The 24,661-nt window shown below is 41.7% G+C and overlaps 1 protein-coding gene across 1 annotated transcript in view; it reads right to left on the minus strand.

Annotated features, from left to right (window-relative positions):
- Positions 1 to 3,674: 3,674 nt before the first annotated feature.
- Positions 3,675 to 24,661, minus strand: part of LOC122808679 (inward rectifier potassium channel 2-like) — a 284,410-nt gene continuing 263,423 nt past the window's right edge. Inside the window, exon 3 of the mRNA XM_044079662.1 lies at positions 3,675 to 7,187. Within this exon, the coding sequence (XP_043935597.1) occupies positions 6,639 to 7,187 (549 nt within the window). The 3' untranslated portion in view covers positions 3,675 to 6,638. The remainder of the gene's footprint in view (positions 7,188 to 24,661) is intronic.

The raw sequence follows: 24,661 nt of genomic DNA on the forward strand, positions 1-24,661 counted from the left end.
CCAACTAATGGCAGGGGTAGTTGAAATCACCCAGTATTAGGGTGTTTGGTTGTATCTTAATATTTTCCAGTATGTTTAGAAAGGTGTAGTGAGAATCTTGTGGCATGGTGGGGGATCTATCATAAGCTACAATTCGGATTGCAGTCTTACCTAATGTTAGTTGCACCTGAAGAATTTCAGATGCATTGTGTTGGGCAGCTAGCTATCTCCCATTCATCTTTGATAAAAGAAATTAAAAGAAAAAAGTATCAGTAAATTGAAACGGAAAGCTGTACTAGTTTGATGACACATTTACTACTTTGTATATAAGAACAGCGCACTTCGTTTTTAAGCCACAAATGAGTGACAACTTTTAAAAAGGGGGAAGCATGCACCCCTGTGCCAAGTGAACAACATGGCTGATTTCTGACTTCATTGCCAGTGTAGTACATTTAATGCATATTCAAATTTATTCATCATTTCGTGGGGAAGACTCTTAAATTCTATGAAAAGCCTTACTGCATTTTTTTAAGAGTGGAGCTTCCAGATGATTTAATCTGTCCTGTTGCATAAGTAACATTTTAATTGGACAACAATTTGTCTTGGGGCAAAACTTTCCCTGGATTCAAACCACCCTATGGCATTCTCAGATACCACCCTCCATCTTCATCATCCAATTACTTTTCTGCCAGTACCTTAAAAATATTTTTTTAACACTACACTGCCTCAGTCTGTTTTGGTCTCTCTCTCTCTCAGTTATTTCCCATCCATGTAATTGTTTCACCATTTTCCATGTCACCTTTATCTTCCAGATGTCCAGATGACAGCCTGCTGACTTCCTTCTGTTTTCTGCATACCAGTTACATCACCAACTTCATACAACCCTGCTTCTGACTCATTAGATACTTTTTTTTTGACGCCATCATTATTTATTTATTCAGCACATTGCTGTATAGTTTCTGACCTCTGGCTGTCTAAACTATTTTTTTTTATTCAGTAACTTCACCTAACTCCTAAATGGCTGCTAACAATACCGTGTCTTGTATGCGGTCACATTTCACCCAGTCCAGCCTTGCAAATTACAAATTCCATCACTCCCTGTCAGCAATGTCCTCCTGACAGTGTCCTCACCTCTGAAAGAAAGAGGATATATTGTTGTTTTGGCTAACAGTCTCATTCCCATAACATAAATGCATATAATTTTCTGGTACTGTGTAGAGGGTATACATAATAAACTAAGTCACTGATTTTCTTGTACTGCCAACATTGTGTATGTGGCCAGTGCACTGATTTAAAATGAAGTACTTAATAAATACCAGCATTCTTCTTTTCATCTTTTGGTATAAAAGTAATGGTGATCCTACAGAAGTATAAATGATCAAGTAAGAAACAAGTATCATTATGGCAAACGTATATATTTTCTTTATGAGTGTTGCAGTGACCTCTGATATAGTGTACATATGAAAAGAGATTTTCAATATGGACATTGCTCTGGTCACATCTTCTGAATTTTGGCCCTAGACTCTTTAAGTAGCCACATGTATGGCAGAAAAAAAAAAAACAAAGCCTCAATTTGCTAATAAGACTGGGTGATAATACAAAGAAACTATCACGGTATAACTCTACTTGCCCATGTGGTAAACTACAGAAAGTGAAACAGTGGATCTTAGAAGAAAAGTTGAAATCTATTAGAAAGTGTGCTAAAGCTTTAATTTGAAATAACTGCTTAAATTCTTCCTGACACTTAAAGCCATAAATATTTCTTTGATTCTGTGCTATAAAAAGTGCAGAACAATGTTACACTGTATTGTGGCAACAACAAGCTATAAAGAGATTTAAGCTATAAAATGCAACACATTTCAGTAAATTCTGAAAACAACTTTAATGTTTAGTGTTAACATTCATTTTATTGCTCTTGTAAATTACAGTGTAATAATACAAGTTTTGTTCTCGGTTATATTTCCCAGATAACCTTTGAAGCAGTTCAACAACCTTCAGTGAATATTTCCTGGCCTTGTAACCTCACATCCAATGAAGACAGACTGTTTTTCAGTAGAAAATTAAAACAACGCTTTGTAGCTACGATTACACTTAGACACCACTAAAAGCTATACAGTAGTACTTAACAGCCTGTAAGAAAGGAGACAGAGGCAGGCAGGCAGAATGAGGAAAGCACAAGTGTACATACCAGAATGATGCAAAGGCTTATGGGACCACACCATCATACATTAAATGTTGAAAGCAATAACCAAAACAGCCTGCTCATATGATTCAACTTATGTTTAGAAGATTAAATAAAAAATGAATTACCAAATAAATAAATAGTATAAAAGTAATTATATTAAATAAAACAAAAATGGTTAGAATAAGTTACGTGGTCAAGTTGGGTAAATCGGGTAGGAAATCATTAATGTTTCTGTCAATGTAGAACATTAATCACATATAACACTGGTTTATAAATTACATTACACTAGGAAAATTCAGTAAGAGTCAATTTTTATGAGCTGTGTGCACTGGCACCATTTATATTTCTAAACTGAAGTTTACATCCGCCCTTGACGGAGAATGATGGTGACAATTACCTCAGGGCTAGAGGAAGCAAAAACTAATGCAGGCCATCAGATAAGAAAATCACAAAGGAAAAATCAAGGTTACTAGGTGGCAGGACAAAGTATTTGAGGTAAATTACCATGGACTATATGCAGAGGGGCTACAGTTCATGAAAGAGATTTAAGAAAGGTATTATAAGACAGACAAGCTTAGATACTGCGGTGGTGGTGCTGCGGTAGTGTTGTCACCTCACAGTAAGACATTGTCCTGTTCGATTCTCAGCTAGAGCGTCTTCTGTGTGGAGACATGCGTGAATGGGCATACCTTCGTTGAAGGTTGTGCATCAGGGCCGGCAACTCGGCACATAAAAATCTACTGCCAATCATTAGCGGACCAGAGTTCCGCTGTGGCGACCCCTAACCGGGAAAAGCCGAAAGACACAACAACAACAACATTATAAGATAGACATACTTGTGATGTTAATCTGTAGCCAGTCAATGCTACAAGGCAGAAGATTAACAATGGCAGACATCCCTGTTAATGTTATTGCCACAATGTGTAGTAACCTAGCTACTGTCAGACTTTGGCAGTGTCCCAATACCCTTCTGTTTAATTAGCCATGTGTCCTATCTATAATACTACATAGGTTACATCATAAAATAGGGTGCTGAGAAAATAGTAAATCTGAAATGATAAATGAACCTGGAAGATAACTGAAAAATGAGAACTTTAGAAAATGGTAGGAGCAAACAACATAGGAAAATAGGAATTGTGGAAACAATACACACAGGGGAGGAAAGAGGTTTTAAAGGCAGCAGGACTTAAATGAGCTATGTAATGTCTGAGTGAGAAAGATTGGATAGATTATAAGTGATGTATAATGTCTGCAACTAGGAGTGTGTCAGTATGGCTTGTGATGTAAAATGTTCGTGATTAGGATTCTGTTGGTGTGTTTTTTTTTTTCATTTGTATACATTTATGATTGCCTGTGTAGTAAATGATGGTTTAATGAAGATGTTTCTTGTTTAAAAAAACAAGAATTGAATAATTTATGTAATATTGCATAGGTTATATGTTATATATCAATATATGTGAAGTATAATGTTTGTTATGGTAATATAGTTTGATTACTTTTATATGAATGTAAATTTGCCTTTGTCACAAGTGATAATTCAATAAAGGTATTCGGGGAAAAAAAAGATAAAAATGAAAGTAATTTGGTGACGGGCAGTAGGAAACATCTCTCTAAAGTTTAATAAAAAAAAGATGGGACTTGAAGGAGATCTTTCCGCATACACCAGTACCCACTGTACACTGGGGTCATTATGAATGTTATGCTGTTGCTGGAATGTAAATGTAAAACCTGTTTCATTCATTTAGGAGGACTGTGTACAGGTTTAAAGAAGAAGAAGAAGACCCTGAACCAAGGTAACAGTTTGTATTTTTACAGTATTTCACAGTCTGGGACATGAGATTTGGATCTGAAAACATTTAAAATGGTGCTTGAACGCCTTAGCTTTCATTTGCCTACTATATAACCCTGAGCTAATCTCTTTACCAGACAGTGGTTTTAGGGCAATTAGAAATCGGGATAGACTCCTCAAACGTCTCCTGGACCGCATGTCTAGTAAGTACCTATGAACCTATTAACCTACACAATGATTAGGATGACATGTACAGACATGGCATATGCATAAATGTATTGCTCTTGGGAGCAGTCCTGTTTCCGGGGGTGATTATGGAATAGTAGCTATCTTACACAGAAAGTAGCAAGTTTTAGGGAACACAGTAGCATTGCAGTCATTCAGAAAAGGCACCAAATACTACAACTATATATACTGACAACTGCACGAGGTGGTATGTTATATGTATCTATTTATCACTGTTTACCCAACTATCTCTGTGTTCTTGCCTCACATTTTTGTAAGACTGATTGCATATTACATTTATTACATGCTCACACAATAATTATACATACATTTTTAGTGTAATGCAGCATTTTAATGCTCTGCATTCACTGAAAGGTGTACATAATAAAGATTTAAACACATTTTTCATCAGTGAAAGATTATGTATTTTTTCAAATCAATAAAAGTTAGTCTTACTCTAAAAGGTATACACTTCTAAGTCATACGATAAGTTTCATTTAGGAAAACTGCACTAAGGATAGACATAGTTATTAGGAACTTTTGTAAGTGTAATACACATTAATTAGTTACAAATACTGCTACACATTTATACATACACACATACACATTTATAATATCACCCCCATGTGAAGTGATAACCATTTTAATAGACTGCTTTCTTGGAAATTTAGTCATAGGTCATTTTTATATGTGATAACAGATCAGAGTTCTGCAGTAACATTCCACATTCACTGGAGAATATCAGTTTATTTTATCAGATCAATAAAACATTTTCATGTTGTGCTGTAAAATTAGATACTTTTATATACATCATGACACATCTCAGCATGTTGTTTTTTGGACAAATCTCTTGTGCTGTTTCATTCCAAAAGCAAATGAGATCACCTCAGTTTGTTGTATTCACTGACAAATTTCGACACTCTAGTGATGTGTGCTACTTACATTTTATATCATTCAGACTAGAAAATCACAATGTAATCTAGTGAATACATACTCAGTATCATAATGTTGTAAAGTGGTATAACACAATGGTTTGTGTATACCGTTATAGAACAGACAACTTGTTTCTGATGTCCTGATCTAAGTAGCACATAGATGAAGTATGTCATACGCTATACCTCTGTAAAGTTATTCACTGTAATTACTGCATTTTTGCCATATAGATAATTTGTTAATAGGCATTTCTTGTGCAGCATACCATACTGAAAATACAGCATGTAAAATTCTCCATTTATTTTGCTATGAAAAGTGAAGCAGTTATTGATTTGAATATATTATGCCATATTCTACTTGTCTGTTATGCCAGTGTTTGTGTTAAGTATAGCTTATAGTATGACTTATATATGATAGAACTTGTTTTGTATGCTATGCAATGCAATTATACACAAGGTGGGTTTGGCCAATAAAGAGAAATGCAGTGTCACACAGAAATGCATTAAAACCCCTAATTATCAATTGCGTTAGCATTCAAGTGACTTAAGCCCTGGATCAGAGCTGCTTACTGTCACCTAGCTGATCCTGTCTTTTTGACGTTACTTCCTGTATATGGCATATTGTGTTTACTATGCTGTGTTTTGAAATTAATAGCATTGCTTATGGTTTAAATGTGCCTAAAAGAATCAGTCCACTTACACGCTTAATGAATGAATGAATAAATAAATAAATAAAATGCTTACTGCACATGTGCATACTGTATTCTATACGATTCCCATTTACAAATACATGTATAACATGTTGACACACAGTTATGCCACGAACGTGTACTATACCACTGTTGAATGCAAATTACAGTTTTGTAACTGAGTAGCTAACACATTTATCTGTGGTTTTTATTTCATACAACAGACCATGACAAAACAGCAGCAGTGTTCAAAAGTCATTATAGGCAGTGTAGAGAGCTAAGTTAAGTTAAAGGAACCTGAAGAGACAGTACTTTTTTCCAAGCATGTCTTTCAGTAGTAAAAGTTATTACTACACATTCTCAGTAATGGAAACAGAGGGTCATTTTCTTAACAAACGGTTTGGAAAACAATAAATAGAAGAATAAAAAAAAAATAATTTCAAAAGTACCCTTTTAATTCTGAGTTGTCAACTCATATACAGAGCCATGCCCTGATTCACTGGTGACCAATTACCTACAACTACATTATCGAAAAATTGATGCATTTACTTAGAAGGGAGAGAGTCAGGTTCATGTGTAACATGAAAAATAAACATATTGGGAAGCACCAGATATTAGGCATGGGGTCATGGAAGCCACCAAAATCTGTAGTGGAGGAACAAATTTCTTAATCATTTGGTAAAAAATTCCTCCCAATCATAGTCAAGCCAGGTTTCTGGCTGTTTGTGACAACTCTCTTTTATATTCTAAAGGAGCAATCTGTCTGAGCTAATCCCATATCCAGCTCAGAAGCATAGCTAGTTTTCAGTTCCAGGTCTCCTGGATGGATTTAGAGCAAGTCAGGTAAGTGCCTTCTGTTCCAGGTGCTCAACAGGTCTGGGTACCTCTGACACTGGTGTGATTGTCTCCTTAGTAGGTGTCTCATCTTCACTATGGCTCAGCAGGGCAACTTCATTCTCATAACAGAAAGAACTGCGGGTATTGGCAAGGTATTTCCTCTCTGCCAACTCCTTTGCGCTGCATGTTGGAGTTGTTGGCACTTCGTAGGTCTTGTGAAAATGGGAATAGTCTACCTCATAATGATTCTTCCTTTCAAATAACACCGGCTCAAAACGGTGACCCCAGAAGACTTCCTCAGCCAAGTAGGAGCTGCGGCACTGTGTGGTCATAGCTGTGGCCTCTACCATACCTTCTAGGATGACCACCATCTCAAAATCTGCTGTCTGCAGGTCTTGGCAGCCTAGCTCAAAGAAAGGACTGTCTTCGTCAATCTCATGAATGATTGTAACTGGAGACACTAGAAAAATACGGTCTGTTCCACTGTCAAAACCAACATTAATGTCAATGTTATCCAGTGGGAGATACTCGCCTTCTTCAGTCACTCGAGGCTGAACAAAGAGAAAAAGAGATAGAAATAATGAGATAAAACACATCCACTACCAGCATTTTCTAACATTAAACTTTTTTCCTAATCACACTCTATGCCAAGTCATTAATATCTTCAGAATAAGAAAGACCCACATATGGAGACAATCAATCAAACTGCAATTTTTTGAATAGATACTGTCCTCTGAACTGGTACTGCTCACCCCACTCCCATTTCAGACTAGTCCATTATATTTACATAGGGAAATAAATGCTGCAAACATTTGTGACACTGTGCTTCTACTGGAAGTGAATCACATATTGACAGGACATCTTTACCGCAAATGCTTTTGTGTTTGAATAGTCTTATAGAGCACATTACCCCAAAATATTTACTATCATGTCTTTTGGAATTTCAACAATATGGACACCTTCCACACCAAGGTTTGAATTGAAATTCTCAGGCAATCTCTTCAATAATGCTGGTTTCTGCAGAGTTATGAAACTATCTTAGTATTGCTGTATATATAATCAAACTGTTCCAAACTAACATAATGCTTTTTTAAAATGCTGTTACACCACTATGACAATAGTTCCATGGCAGCACTCCTCTGGTATTACCTATGTATTTTTGTCTAACGCTCCCATGTATTGACACTGTCACCATACTATTAGCTTCCTGTGCAGCATCATGCCACACACCTACACTGTCCCCATGGTGATAATGGTCTCCTGTGCAGCACCATGCCACACACTGCCACTGTCCCCATGGTGATAATGGCCTCCTGTGCAGCACCATGCCACACACCTACACTGTCCTCATGGTGATAATGGCCTCCAGTGCAGCACAATGCCACACACCTACACTGCCTCCATGGTGATAATGGCCTCCTGTGCAGCACCATGCCACACACCTACACTGTCCCCATGGTAATAATGGCCTCCTGTGCAGCACAATGCCACACACTGACACTGACCCCATGCTTATAGTGGCCTCATACAGCACCATGCTGCATACCAGTACTGTCTCCATGCTGATGTCCTCCTGTGCAGTACAATGCCACACACCGATGCTGTCCCCATGGTGAGAATGCTCTCCTGTGCAGCACCATGCTACACATTGACACTGTCCGCATGGTGATAATGGCCTCTTGAGCAGCACCATTTCACACACTGACACTGTCCCCATGCTGATAATGGCGTTCCATGCAGCACCATGCCACACATTTGTACTGCTCTCATACTAACACCCTCCTGTGCAAAACCATGCCACACACAGACACTGTCCCCATGGTGATAATGCTCTCCTGCACATAATGCCTTCCTGTGCAGCACCATGCCACACACAGATACTGTCCCCATACTGATAATGACTTTGTCTGTTAACATTATGCCACATATACCACATGCCAACACTTTGTACAGATAATGTGCTTTGTGTTGTAACACTGTCGCTTTACAGAAACTACATACATGAACCTATAGTTTCACACATGCAGACACTCTACTTTTGCAGAGATCACACTCCTGTACTATCAGTATCCAATGTACTGACCCTGTAGTTGTACAGAGATCATCATTCTGTAATAATATTGACCCACATCTGACACTGTACTTCTTCAGAGACGGCCCTGCTGTACCATTAATGACCCACTTGCTGACACTGTTCTAGCACAGAAACTGTTGTTCTCTAGTATCACAGTATCATAGTAGAATGCTAGGCTATTAATAAAAGAGGCTTTTTATGCTCAGACGTGCTTCCCAATAAAATTTGATAGGTGTTGGTTCCCAAGGGTTTTGTGGGGGCATATATACTTGGGTATGGGTGGGTGAGCATTTACAAGCTTCGTCATTCTAATACAGATATAGGTGCCAGACCATAAGTATATTTATGGTTCCCCATCCACTGATCCAAGCTTCACTTGACTAAGTACAGGGATGAACTCTGCTTTACATGGATGGGAAGCCTGTTGTAGAGAAGGGGAGTATCAGAGACACATACCTGTCCTCCAGCATGTCCTGTTTATGTTGCAGGCAAGGTTTAGGTTCCCAGATTGGGTGTTCTTGATGCTACTGGTTGTATGGATGTGCAACAGGTCCATTAGGTCTGGATCAGGGGATGCTTTGTAGGTCAGGCATAGATCACTTTTCGGCAGTCTGCAGGACACCAGGCATATAAAGATAAGACTTTTAGGTAGTCCACATTGGACTTGTTTTCCACACCATGTTTTCTTTTTCTGAGGAATGCCTGGCAAGGTGCATATTGAAAGGGGCATTGTAGTTAATGATTGGTTTTATGAGAGCAGACTACAATGGAGCAATAACATGCTTGGATCTGGCTGTCATAACCCCGCTTATAGGTTGTGCAACATAGAATGAGTTCCTCACTACTATAGACACATGATGATCAAATGCCAAATCATTGTCTACATGACGTCCCAAATTCCTGACTACAGATTCTACTCTTATGGGTGTAGTCTCAATGTAGTAGTTTGCTGCACTGGCCATCTTTCTGAAGGAAAGTATGATGCACTTTTTGGTATTGAATTTTAGACCATGAGTCTAACACCAGTTATTAGTCTGTGTCAGGTATCCTTGAAGGATATTTGTGTCTTGGGGGGCTTCAATGACTGCACCCAATTTGCAACCATATGCAAACCTGGCCAGACAGAGGCACTTGACCTCTGAAATGTTGATGCCAAATAGCAGCAGAGCCAGCACCAAGCCCTGCAGCACCCCCTCTATTAACCAGCCTTTTTGTGGAGGAAGACTCCCCTATTCTAACTTCTTGGATCCAGTTTGTAATCCAGCTCACTATCTAGTGGGTAATGAGGAGGATTATACCTAGTTTACTGAACTTTACTACAATGCCCTACTGGGGGTATTGCTTCACATGCCTTTCCAAGTCACAACAGGCAATATGCACCATTTTGCCCGAGTCCATTGCATTGGTGACCATCTCGAAAATGTCCACCAGGTTAAGTAGGCTCCTACCTTTGACAAACCCAAACTGATTTTTATCAAGTAGGTTACCTAGGTCTTCCTTTAGGATATCCATGATTATTCTCTCCATAGCTTTGCATATCAGGCTAGTCAGGCTTCTGGGTCAATAATTTCCCATGTTTGGTGGATGGCCTGCCCTTGTGCAGAAGGATAACCACTGAGGTCCTGCATTCGTTCAGCATGAAGACCGTTTGGAGGCTGTGATTAAATGGTGTTTCTAGTGGTCCTGATAGTTCATGTTTCATGATATCAAAGAGGCATCCTGGGATATTACTGGGACGCATAGATGCATTATTCTTGGCCTTGGAGATAGTTTTGTGCTCTAGAGGGGTTATGAATGTGGCTTTTTATTAAGGGGCATCCTGCAGAGAAAATAGGGTAAAATTGAAGCTAAATTTGTCAGCCAGGTAGTTTGCAACATCTTCTGGCATCCCCCTGTATAAAACCCGCTTTAGCACGGCTTTGTGCGATGGCAGCGCCGCTTAATTGGTTTAAACCATTCTTGGCTCCACAAAGTCTGCTCTTCACTTTTTCCCTTAGAACTGATCTAGTTCTCATAATAAACACCCTATTCCCACTCTAAAGGCTGTCACTTGCTCACTAAAGCAATTATATAAGTCAGCACTAAAAAATTAAAAGCACTACACCCTCACAAACTCCCCTTGAGTACTTTGTTCCCCATTGGCCTTTTTTTTCAATTATAAAGGAATTCCCAATACTATTCTAGCATGTCCAAAGGTCAGTTGTCAATCTTCTCTCCAGTCCAGCTGGTGAATCTGGGAATCTTGAGGCAATGTTACAACTGCCTCATGTACACAGACAACCCTCTCCTCCTCCCAACAAATTCCAACACATGTGAGAGATGCAACCATATAGCCAAACTGGAGGCTAATCTCTCTCAACTCAGTACTGGCATAACCAGTCAGGAGGAGAAGGAAACCACACTCACTACAATTCCAGTCTCACATAGACCTACCACGACAGCAAACCAAACACATAAACACACAAAAACATACTCTGAGGCTCTAAATAAAAATCTGCCTAAGCAGCAGAGACCTCCAAAGCAGACACCCAAGCAACCGCTACCCCAAAACAAAACACGTGCAACACATAGCTCACAAAGCCAGTGTGCCGAACAGTCACAGCCCTTAAGGCTAAACAACATACCTGATACATTTGTAATAGGTGACTCTATCATCAGGCACACTGACGTCCCGCTCACCAGGCTGAACAAAGAGAAGGTCACGGTGAGTTGCCTGTCGGGCGCTAGGATCCGCCACATAACACAAGCACTCAGGTCACTCCAAGGCAAGTACAAATATGACTCAGTCATTGTCCATGCTGGTGTGAATGACCTGAGACGTACCTCCCTGGACTACATGAAAAGAGACATAGAGGAGCTCTCTGAGCATGTAGCCCAGGCCAGTATGACCCTGACCTTGAGTAGCATCTTACCCTCACCAAGAATGATGCCACAATAGGAAGACAAGATGATCAATTTCAACACTTGGCTTAAGTATTGGTGTCATTCAAAGGGGATCCAATGCCTGTCTGCCTGGGATGACATGCTCGACAAGCCACGATGCTTCGCTAGGGATGGCTTGCACCTGTTACCCCTGGGCTTTCGGATATTGGCAAAGGCTCTTGCCACCCCCATAGTGCCTTTTTTAGGCAAGGCTCAAAAGACAAACCCACCTCCATAGGTATCCCAAGGGATAAGAAACTAAGAGTAATGCTACTCAACGCCAGAAGTCTAAACCTCAAGATGCACGCACTCAAAACTCTCCTTAGCATGGAGAACATCGATATCTGTGCAGTAACAGAAACCTGGTTCAAGGCTCCCGAGAGCACCCCAGCACTACCAGGTTATACCTCATACCATGTTTTTCGGCCTCAAAACTTGGACCGAACCACAAAAGGAGGGGGAGTATCAATATTCGTCAAAGATACCCACAACTCCAGGTTGGTGGCAGAGCACAAAGCATCAGAGACTATCCATGTGCAACTAACAGTGGGTAAAACTGCCTTCCATTTATAGCCTGCTACAGACCACCCTCCCAAACCCAGGAACCCCACTTGGCCTTCCTGAAAACACTGGAAAATATGAAGATCTCTCCATCACCATTATATTGGGCGACTTCAACTACCCTAACATAGACTGGGAGCATTACTCTAGCTCCAACACCCTAGCCCGAAGGTTCCTAGAATTTATAAACTCAAATGCTATGGAACAACTTGTTGCCACTCCCACAAGAGGGGAAAACATACTGGACCTGATCATCACCAACATGGGGACTCTATGTTCCAGACTAGAAGTGTATCCCTCATTGGTAAGATCAGACCATAAACTAATCTCTCCAGATATTCACATCCCGACCCCTGCCCCTGCCCAGAAAATCACAGTGAAAACTTCTCTAAAGCAAATTTCACCCTCCTCAAAACTGAGGTGGAATCCTTCAAAACCCCCGGGCCTGTCGAAAATACGGCCCAAACCACAGAATCCTTTATAAACGTATTCTATGAACACCTTCAGGAATGCATGGATCATGCAATCCCAAATAAAACCAAGACCCAATCCTCCAAAGTTAAGCATCCTGTCTGGTGGACCCCGGCCATGAACAAACTATGCAATAGAAGGAGGAAGCTACTACATGATAGAGAAAAATCCCAAAAAAGGGAAGGCATCTCTGATCAGTATTAGCAAAAAACTACGGGCACTCATAAAATCGTCTAAGGCCAGCTTTGAGAGAAAAATTGCACAGGACACTAAGGATAATCACAAGGCTTTCTTTAGTTATGTTAGGAACCTGGGTGTGAATTCCCAGATATGCTCAGAATTAGTCCAAAATGACAAAAAATACACCGAACCCACAGATATTGCCAACATCCTAGCTGACAGGTTCAGCGCAAACTTCTCCCCCCCTTCCCCACCAAAAGGGCAAATATCTATCCCAGCAAAGTGCTGCCCCCCTGACATCTCAGATGCTCAGGTAAGAGTCGCCCTCTCCAAAGCAAAAAACACAGCATCAATGGGACCAGACGGTGGCCCGGGCTGTGTCCTACATGAACTCCAAGAAGAACTAAACCCAAACATAAAACTACTGTTCAATCTCAGCCTTACTACAGGATATGTACCCAAAGAGTGGCATACAGCAACAGTGGTCCCTCTCCACAAAGGTGGTGCCTCAACGGATCCTGGAAACTATCGCCCCATAAGCTTGACTAGCTTGATCTGCAAAGCTATGGAAAGGATCATCATGGACCTCATAAATAAAGATATTGGGGACCTACAGACACTGGATCATACCCAGTTCGGCTTTGCTAAGGGCAGATCCTGCCTCTTAAACCTGGTTGATTTCTTTGAAACAGTCACCAAGGCCATTGACGAGGGGAAGGTGGTCCACACAGCCTACCTGGACCTTGCAAAAGCCTTCGATACAATACCCCACTCGGGCATTATAGATAAGCTCACCAGCTTAAATATAAACCCCTATGTCACTAGATGGGTTGCAAACTGGCTCAAGGACAGAACCCACATGGTTAGAATTGCTGAAGCCATGTCAGACTCCAAACCAGTTACAAGTGGCGTCCCACAAGGCTCAGTCCTGGGACCTCTCTTGTTCGGTATATATTTCTCGGAGGTACAGGCTAACACGGAAGGACTGTGGCTGACCAAGTTCGCAGATGACTGCAAACTGGGTGCCATAATAGACTCTCCAGCCGACACAAGCATCCTCCAAATGGGCCTCACAGAAACAGACAACTGGTGCCAGAGCCATGGCCTCAAGCTAAACACCAAAAAGTGTATTGTCATCCCCTTTGGCAAAAACAAAGTGCCCACAAATTACCACATAGGTAGTAATCCATTAAGTACGGCAGAAGTAATTAGGGACCTGGGGACCCAAGTTGATAGCAATCTCTCATTTGACAACCACGCGGCCAAAGTGGTTAGACAAACATTTTATATAGCCCACCTAATCATGAAGGGATTCACATCTAGATCAGGGGAGGTCATTGTGCCTCTTTACTCATCCCTCATCAGGCCCATAATTGAGTACACTGCCCCTTTTGGGATGTACCTTACCAGACACCTGCAGCAACTGGAAAGACCCCAAAAGTACCTCACCAAGAGGATCAAAGGGCTCAAACAGATGCCATATGCTGCCCGGTTAAAGAAACTCCAGCTCTACTCAGTGGCATACCGCCTGCTCAGAGGCGATCTGTGCCTGACGTATAAAGCCATGTCCAACCCGGAATTAATGGACATGCTGCACCACAGAAAATCCAAATCCCATCAAGCTACACGCTCAAGAGGCTTGAACCTCAGCACTGAAATAAATAGGACATGCTGGAGGGACAGATTCATAACCCAGAGGCTCCCTTCACTCTGGAATAAAATCCCAGTCCAGGTTAGGCAGAGTCCCTCATTGACTCTCTTCAAGAGGAATCTTGATGAGTGGATGGGAGATAGTAGGTTTACCCCGGGTATCACTTCTGTGTCACTGTTAGACAGAGGCACAGTATACTAAATTCGAAAAAGGGCATAGCAAAATTCATTTAAAATGGGTGGCAAAAGCCAAACACACTCTGGCTAGGCTTATAAATGCCCTAGGGCAGATAGCCTAGTATGAACCTATGAACCTATGAACCTATACATACCATCATTTACAATTAATTCAGTACACTGCAATGTATTTCCTTTGAGTTTATGGACATAGCTGAGGAAAGCTTTATGATTCTCCTAGGCCTAGGGAAGTAAGTTTTTCTTACATCTGGCTTTGGTGGCTTTATTAGCTCCCTGAGCTGCTTGTTTACGTTAATGAGGCATTTTTTTTTTGCTTTGCTGAGTATTGCACTTCCTAATTTTTGACATGAATTACTTAATTTTGCTTTACAACCTACTGATGCTGAGATTCCACCAGGGTGGCTTGTTTTTTGAACTGATTCTGTGCTTAATCCAGGTTAGTAAGTTTTTTCTATGCAGCTGTTAATATGATTACACAGGCTTTCTCTGAATGATTCTACATAGGCAGCAGCATTCTCAGGTTCTGAGAGAGGGTCTTTACATTTTGCCAGTGTCACTTACTAGTAGGAAATTTGACCTAGAATAATTCTTAAAAGTTCCAGGGTTAGCTGGCATCCCTGATTTTACCTTTACTTCTAAGGAGATAGATTTATGGCCTGACCTGAACAGTGAGAACTTACATTAGAGAGGGTCCAATATTCTGCAATGTTTGTGAGTACCAGATCAAAGATGATTTTGCTCCTAGTTAGTGTACAGACTAACTGGTCCAAGGTGTTTGCATTTACAAAGTCCAGGAATCTTTGGGCCTGCATTTTAGGGGTTGTGTATGCTTCACAGTTTATATTGGGGTAGTTAAAGTCATGAGTATGGTGTTAAGTTGACTAGAGTGTATCTCTGATACATTTAAGTATGCATTATGGTTTTCCTGGGTCACAGAAAGGTACCTATAGATTGCAAGTATATGTTTAAGGTAATTTGTATGTGGGGAAGGTCAAGCACATCATACTGATGGACCAGCCCTAAGGCGCATTTGTTTTTAAAGTAAATAGATACACCTGCACCTATTGTTCCTTTCTGTGCAGCAGTTGTTCCAAATGTTTGAAAGGCATTGTAGCTCTTCATTGTTGTGGTGTTCACTGTGCCTTTAAACTAAGTCTCAGTAACTGCACAGATGTCTGCATTCTCCAGGGTCAGGAGAGCTTGCGGGGAGTGTAGTTTCATGTTTACACTCCTAGCACTAAGTAGTAATACCTTCAGATTTTCCCAGGTTGGTTTAATTATGTCGGGAGGTTTATCAGGTTAGCAATGCCTGAAAAAGGCAGTAGGGGGTAGACAAGCTTTTAGCCAGTATTTGACATCTTGGAAGGGAGAGGCACTGAACATACCTGGCAAAGCAGCATGGTGTGTCACCATATCCTCCCAGGCTGACAATCAATGTTACTTGGTTCGAAGAACACCATTATGACATTATCCTTAGGGAAGGTAAAATGCTGCTCAATGCTAGACTCCTACTGGCCTGGGACACATAGTCCGAGTGCTCTGTCATGTCTTTCTTCATGTAGTACAAGGAGTTCCATCTCAGGACATTTACACCTATATAGACCATGACTGAAGTCGTACTGGTACATGTGGTTCAGTGACAAAAGTGTGTGTGATGTGATAGAGCCTAGCTCCTGACAGTCAGCTGACCATGACTCCTCCTTAGTCTGGTGATTGTGACATTGGTGTGTCCCACAATGCAGTCTTCTATGACCAAAATATTGGGTTCTGTGGTGGTGTGCCTTATAGGCTTAGAGGTGGTATGTGTCATGCTGGCTATTAATTTTGAGGAATGGTCTTCAGGTTGTTAAAGATATGTGGGTCTATGTGTCTGATCCATACTAAGGCTATGTGGGTCTACGTATCTGATCCATACTAAGGATATGTGGGTCTATGTGTCTGATCCATACTAAGGATATGTGGGTCAATGTGTCTGATCCATACTAAGGATATGTGGGTTTATGTGTCTGTTCCATACTAAGGATATGTGGGTCTACGTGTCTGATCCATACTAAGGATATGTGGGTCTATGTGTCTGATCCATACTAAGGATATGTGGGTTTATGTGTCTGTTCCATACTAAGGATATGTGGGTCTACGTGTCTGATCCATACTAAGGATATGTGGGTTTATGTGTCTGTTCCATACTAAGGATATGTGGGTCTACGTGTCTGTTCCATACTAAGGATATGTAGGTCTATGTATCTGATCCATACTAAGGATATGTGGGTCTATGTGTCTGGTCCTTACTAAGGATATGTAGGTCTATGTGTTCATAGGTTCATAGGTGAGTACTAGGCTAATGGCCCTAGAGCCAACACAATCCTAGCCCAAGAATATTCCCAGTCATCCAGTTGCCAGACGTTAGTTCCTTGTGCCTCTAGCAAGAAAGGCTGTTGAAGTGATCTCTGGGGTGAATTTCCTGTTACCCATCCACTCGTCAAGATTTTTTTTGAAGAGAACTAGTGAAGTGCTCTCCTTGACATGAATGTAGAATTTATTCCAGAGTATGGAAAGTCTCTGGGTTAGGAACTAGTCCCTCCAGTAGGTTCTGTTTATTGTGATGATGAGGCTGAGGTCTTTGAAGCATGTGGTGCGGACAGATTGAGACTTTTTCAGATGAAGCATGTCTAGCAACACTAGGTCAGATATGGCTTTGTATGCCAATCAGAAATTGCCTCTAAGTAGGCAATATGAGACGGAGTATAGCTGGAGTTGTTTGAGTCTGTCTGTATAGGGCATGTGTTCGATTCCTAGGACCCTCTTTGTGAGGAATTTCTGTGGCCTCTCCAGTTGTTGTAGGTGTGTAGTGAGGTACATGCCAAATGGGGCATTGTACTCTATAATGGGTCTAATGAGGGATGAGTAGAGAGGGATTATGGCTTCTTTCTTCCTGGTTGAGAATCCTTTTGTAATGAGGTGTGCCACATAGAAGGACTTTCTAACTACAGTGGCAACATAGTTGTCAAAGGAGAGGTTACTATCTACCTGTGTCCCTAGATCTCTTATCACACCTTGGGAGTTGAGAGGGATACCAATCGATGTGGTAGTCCGTGGGCACTGTGTTTTTCCCGAAGGGGATGATGATGCACTTTTTGGCATTGAGCTTAAGAACATGGTTCTGGCACCAGTCATTGGTATCTGTGAGGCCTTTTAGTAGGATGTCTAAATCAGCTTGAGAATTAACAATAGCTCCAAGTTTGCAGTCATCTGTGAATTTGGTTATCCAGAGTCCCTTGGTGTTGGCTTGGACTTCAGAGAAGTAGATACCAAACAGGAGAGGACCCAGTACAGATCCCTGAGGGACTCCACTTGTAACTGCGCAGTAGTCAGATTTTTGAGTCCACTACTTTCACCATGTGGGTTCTGCCCATGAGCCAGTTGGCAACCCATCTTATGATGTAGAGATTAATGCCTAGGTTAGTGAGTCTGTCAATGATCCCTGAGTGGGGATGGTGTCGAAGGCCTTGGCCAGATCAAGGCAGGTTGTATGTTCTACCTTGCCTTCACAGACCGCTCTGGTGACAGATTCGAAGAAGTCTATCAGGTTGAGCAGACATGATCTACCCTTCACAAACCCAAACCGTGTGGGGTCCAGGGTTTGAAGGTTCCCTATATCCCTATTTATGAGGTCCATAATGATGGGCTCCATGGCCTTACACATCTGGCTCATCAGGCTGATGGAGTAGTAGTTTCCAGGGTCAGTAGTCACTCCCCCTTTGTGGAGTGGAATGACTGTAGCAGTGCGCCATTCAGTGGGAACAAATCCTGAAGTGAGGCTGTGGTTGAACAGGGCACTCAGGTGTGGTGCCAGTTCCCTTTGTAATTTGTGTAGAACACAGCTAGGTTTATTATCAGGTCCCATGGAAGCTGTATTTGTGGCTTTGGATAGTGTGGCTGCTACCTGTGCAACCGTAATATTAGGGATTTGGCATTCCTTGGGTATTGGCATGGGCCCTTTAGGGGGTGAGGGGGGTAAAGTTTGCACTAAACATGTCGGCCAAGATACTGGTAATATCTGTTGGTTCAGTATAAGTGGTGCCATTGTGCTGTAGCTCAGAGCACCTCTGCATACTGTTATGCAGATTATTGACATAACTAAAGAATGCCTTGTGGTTATCTTTAGCATCTGTTGCAATTTTGTTTTCATAACTAGCTTTGGAGGGATTTGATGAGGGATCTCAGTTTTTTGCTGAGACTTACAAGGGTATTTTTCCAGTCTTGGGACTTTACCTTTTTCTGCAACAGTTTTTTCCTTCTGTTGTAGAGTTTGTTAATGGCAGGGGACCACCAGATTGGCTTCCTTTTTAGGAGGACAGGATCTTGGTTCTGTTTGGTATAGCCTGATCCTTGCACTTGTGTAAATACTCATGCAGTGCTTTGGTGTATGATTCAGTGGCCATACATCCATTCCCTGTTTGCACGGATGACGTGAAGTTTGACACTTCTGTCTTTAGAAGCTCAAAATTGGCTTTGGAGAAGTTCTTCACTGTGGTTTCCTTCATAGGTGGTGAGGGTGGGATTTGGATATCGACTGTGATTAACTCGTGGTCAGCTCTTACCAGGGAGGAGTTTATTACTGGTGTAGAGCAGTGGTTCCCCATGTTTTGTAATGACCAGGTCAAGAATGTTTCTACCTCTGGTTGGGGTGAGAATGAGCTGGTCCAGGGCGTTGGTATTAATGAATTCCAGAAATTATTGGGCAAATGAGTTGGAACAGGAGTAATTTTCCCAGGGGTAGTTAAAGTCTCCCAATTTAAGGGTATTAGATTGAACCTTAATGCCTTCCAGAGTAGTCAGGAATGCAGAGTGGGAGTCTTGGGACATTATGGGGGATCTATAGCAGGCTACAACCTGGATTGCAGTTTTATCCAGTGTTAGTTGTACCTCTAGTATCTCTGATGTATTATGTTGGGCAACCAGTGTGGAAGTGTGCATGTCCTTTATGAAGATGGCTACACCACCGCCTTTCGCGCTTCGGTCCACAACTCCTTTAGGGCTTCGGTCCAGGTTTAGGGGCCAAAAGGTGTGATATGCAATGTAGCCTCGTAGCACTGGGGTGCTCTCTGGAGCCTTGAACCAGGTCTCTGTTACTGCACAGAAGTCGATGTTCTCCAGTTTAAGGAGTGACTTGAGTGAGTGCATTTTGAAATTTAGGCTTGTAGCATTGAGTAGCATAACCCTCAGGTGTCTGATCCATACTAATGATATCTGGGTCTATGTGTCTGATCTATACTATGTGAGGTGGGTGTAGTTCGTATGTTACTGACAACCTGTTTGTTATTATGAGTACTTGTATGTCAGAGCCTTGCCTCCAGTGACACTATATAGCTACATTTCTCATACACTGTATCAGTTTGTTTAAGAATTAAGTGGTTGTCAGCAAGCATGAGACAATTGCGAAGTTGTCTTAGGGTGCCCATATCCAGCAGGATGGCTGCAGAAATAGCAGGGAAGTGCATTTCCTTAATTATTTTTCTACGGGGGGGGGGGTGCACGTAGGGTTTAGAGCTGCCAAGCTTGGTTACTGTAACAGTTATCATTCATTCATTTATTTATTTATTGACTTGAAACTAAAACTTGAACAACGCTAATAACCCTTTCAGAGCCCACCACTGTATAGCACTGAAAAACCCAAACCAGTTAGAACTGCTTCATCAACTAATATATACATGGATTCTTACCACCTATAAAATTATCCAGCATCTATCTGCCTATTCTGCACTAAAAAACACTCTACACAACTATGTTTCCAGTTGGTCATTGCAATTCAGTAACCAAAAATTCCTGTCTGTCTACAAGCCTAGCAAATCTGCTGGGCATTGTCTGTACTCATACAAGGTTGCTAAGGCCTGAAAGACTTCCTACCTAAAATCTGGATCTGTTCTTGCTCAAAACCAGGATAAACAACATCCCTAAATGTGAACAAGTACTTTTTCCTTCCTTATATCTCCATACTCTTCCTTCTTCACTTACTTCCTTATTCCTTTCAAATTCTCTTCCCTGACTTCCATTCTAAATATGCCATAAGCCTGTTTTTCCCTCACTTCATATTGGATTTCCTGTTTGTATTAGACTAACTTACCCTTAATTTCTCTACAAGCTGTCTAAAATATCTCTAAATATTAAATGATTGTCATATAACTTGTATTGGTTCTTAACCAATTTTTTTTATATTATCAGTAATTTGTTATAATCATTTAAACTGCAGATGTTTTGTTTTATTTTGAAGATTGTAAAATTATTGTTCTTAAAATGTTTTGTAATAATTTGGAACTTTTCTCCCAGGGCCTCTGTTGAAAATGCACTTCTATCCAGTCGGACTTTCTCAGTAATCAAATGTCAATAAACAAATAAATAAATATAGAGTGGCCGATTAGATAAGGCTGGGTAGTAACAATGACCTGCTAGTTTGCAGTGAGGCTCAGGGATCGGGACAGGCCTGCTACAATATAGCCTGGTTACATTTTTTTGTGACGGTCATTGAAATTTGATTAAAATTATCTTTCTCCCCACATGCTCCAGGCTTTTTAATAAGTGTCAGCACAGTATGACTACAGGCTGTGTACCCTGAAACAGCACTTGCCATTTATTATTACATATATGCCACTGGACAAGGCTCTGTGTTAATTGCCTAACACCTCTTACTTAGTCCTTGAAATGCCATACTTGAATTCTGTGAATGATTTAGGATTATTATGTTGTCTGAATTAGTTTCATTATAGGTTCATAGGTTCATAGGTGTGTTCAAGGCTAATGCTCCTGGTGCCTTTACAAGCCTAGCCATAGGATTACTCTGGCATAGTGCCACCCGACCTTAGTTCCCAGTGCCTTTGTCGAGTAGAGCCATTGGAGTTATCCCCGGGGTGAATTTTCTGTTTCCCATCCACTTATCAAGATTTCTCTTGAAGTGGGTCAGCGAGGTGCTCTGTTTGACATGTATGGGAAGTCTGTTCCATAGCATGGGCAGTCTCTGGGTTATGAACCTGTCCCTCCAGCATGTTCTGTTAATTGTGGTAATGAGGTTGAGGTCTCTGGAACATGTGCTGTGGAGGAATTGGGATTTCTTTAGATGTAGCATTTCTAGCAGAGCTGGGTCAGACATGGCTTTGTAAGTCAAGCAGAGATCGTCTCTAAGTAGGCGATATGAGACAGAGAATAGCTGGAGTTTTTTGAGTCTGTCCATATAGGACAAGTGTTTAAGGCCTATGATCCTCTTTGTGAGGTACTTTTGAAGCCTCTCCAGTTGTTGCAGGTGTCTAGTGAGGTACATGCCAAATGGGGCATTGTACTCCATGATTGGCCTAATGAGGGAAGAGTAGAGGGAGACAATAACCTCTTTCTTTCTGGATGCAAAACCCTTAGTAATGAGATGTGCCACATAGATGGACGTTCTGACAACAGTGGCAATGTGGTGATCAAAAGAGAGGTTGCTGTCAACCTGTGTTCCCAGATCTCTTATAACGCCGTCTGGGTTCTGTGGACTACCATCAATGTGGTAATTCATGGGAACTGGGTTTTTCCCAAAGGGGATGACAACACATGTTTTGGCATTGAGCTTAAGGCCATGGTTCTGACACCAGTTGTTGGTCTTGGTGAGGCCATTCTGTAGGATGTCAACATCACTTGGGGAGTTAATAACAGCTTCCAATTTGCCATCATCTGCGAACTTTGTCACACAGAGTCCCTTTGTGTTGGCCTGGACTTCAGAGAAGTAGATACCAAACAGGAGAGGACCCAGGGTCGAACCCTGTGGGACTCCACTCGTGACTAGTCGGCAGTCTGACTTGGAGTCAGCTACTTTAACACTGTGGGCTCTATCTGTGAGCCAGTTTGCAACCCACCTAATGATATAGGGGTTGATGCCAAGCTTAGTGAGTTTTTCTATGATTTCTGAGTGGGGAATGGTATCAAAACCCTTGGCCAGATCAAAGTAGGCTGTATGAACCATCTTGTCTTCATCAACAGTTCTGGTGACTGACTCAAAGAAGTTGACCAAGTTGAGCAGGCATGATCTACCCTTCATAAAACCAAACTGTGTGGGATCCAGAGTTTGGAGATTCCCTGTATCCTTGTTTATTAGGTCCATGATGATGCGATCCATAGCTTTGCATATCAGACTCATCAGGCTAATGGGGCAATAGTTCCCAGGTTCTGTAGTCACTCCACTTCTGTTGAGAGGGATGACTGTAGCAGTGCACCATTCAGTAGGGACAAAGCCTGAGGTGAGGCTGTGACTGAACAGGGCAAACAGGTGAGGTGCCAGTTCACTCTGTAGTTCATGTAGAACACAACCAGGGATACTGTCAGGTCCCATAGAAGCTGTATTATTGGCCTTGAACAGTGCTGTTTTAACCTGTGCAGCAGTAATACTGGGTGCCTGGCAATCTACTGGTATTGTGATTGGTCCTTTGGGGGGGGGGGAGTAAAGCTGGCACTGAATCTGTTGGCCAGTATACTGGCAATATCTGTTGGCTTGGTATAGGAGGTACCATTGTGCAGTAGCTTAGAGCAAATCTGGGTATTGCCGTGAAGATTCTTTACATAACTATAGAAGGCTTTGTGGTTGTCTTTACTATCTGCTGCAATTCTGTTTTTATAGCTAGCTTTAGAGGATTTGATGAAGGATCTCAACTTTTTGCTGAGGCTGATAAGGGAGTTGTTCCAGTCTTGGGACTTCACCTTATTCCGCATCAGTTTCCTCCTTCTGTTGTAGAGTCTGTTTATGGCAGGGGACCACCAGATTGGCTTCCTTTTTTGGAGAAGAGCATCTTGGTTCTATTGGGTATGGTGAGAGCCATGGATTTGTGTATGTGTTCATATAGTGCATTGGTGTATGATTCTGCGGTCATGCAACTATTCTCCATTTGCATGGGTGTCATGAAGTTAGCCACCCCTGTTTTTAGGAGCCCAAAGTTTTTCATGGTTGTTACCTTTGTAGGGGTGGGGGTAGGAGGGATGAGGCTTTCCAAGATGATTAGTTTGTGGTCGGATCTAACCAGGGAAGAGCTGACTATTGGTGTAGAGCAATGGTCGCCCATGTTAGTAATGACCAGGTCAAGGATGTTGCTACCTCTAGCGGGGGTAAGAACGAGCTGGTCCAGGGCATTGGAATTAATGAACTCCAGGAAACGTTGGACAAGTGTATTGGTATATGAGTAGTTTACCCAGTTAATGGCGAGGTAGTTGAAGTCGCCTTGTAAGAGAGTGTTAGGTTGGACCCTAATATTCTCTAGGGTGCTTAGGAACGTGGAGTGCAAGTCTTGGGACATGGTTGGGGGACCTATAGCAGGCCACGATTTGAATCGCTGTCTTACCCAATGTTAGCTGTATCTGAAGTATCTCTGATGCGTTATGTTGGGCTACCAGTCTGGCGATGTGCACATCCTTTATGAATATGGAAACACCACTGCCTTTAGAGCTTCGGTCCAAGTTCTGGGGCTGAAAGGTGTGGAATGACTTATAGCCTGGGAGTGCAGGGGTGCTTTATGTTGCCTTGAACCAGGTCTCTGTTACAGCACAAATGTCGATGTTCTCCATTTTAAGGAGTGCTTTGAGCATGTGCATATTGAGATTTAGACTTCTAGGTTTGAGCAGCATGACCCTCGGATTGCATTTGTTTGTAGCTGTTACAGTGGTAATTTGGTCTTTGGAACACCACCTAAAAAAGGCACTGTAGGGTTGGCAAGAGCCTTGGCCAGTATCTGGAAGCCCAGGGGTGACAGATACAGGCAATCTGTGGAAAAGCATCAAGGTCTGTCAGTCATGTTTTCCCAGGCAGACAGATTCTGGATCCCTTTAGAATGACACCAGAAACTTAGCCAATTATTGAAATCAATCATTTTCTGCTTGTACTGTGGTATCATTCTGGGTAATGGTAGGATGCTGCTCAGGGCTAGGGTCAAACCCGCCTGGGCTCCATAATTCGAG

This window comes from Protopterus annectens, chromosome 1.part1, assembly GCF_019279795.1.
Source record: "Protopterus annectens isolate FY-2018-M chromosome 1.part1, PAN1.0, whole genome shotgun sequence".
Lineage (NCBI taxonomy): Eukaryota > Metazoa > Chordata > Ceratodontiformes > Protopteridae > Protopterus > Protopterus annectens.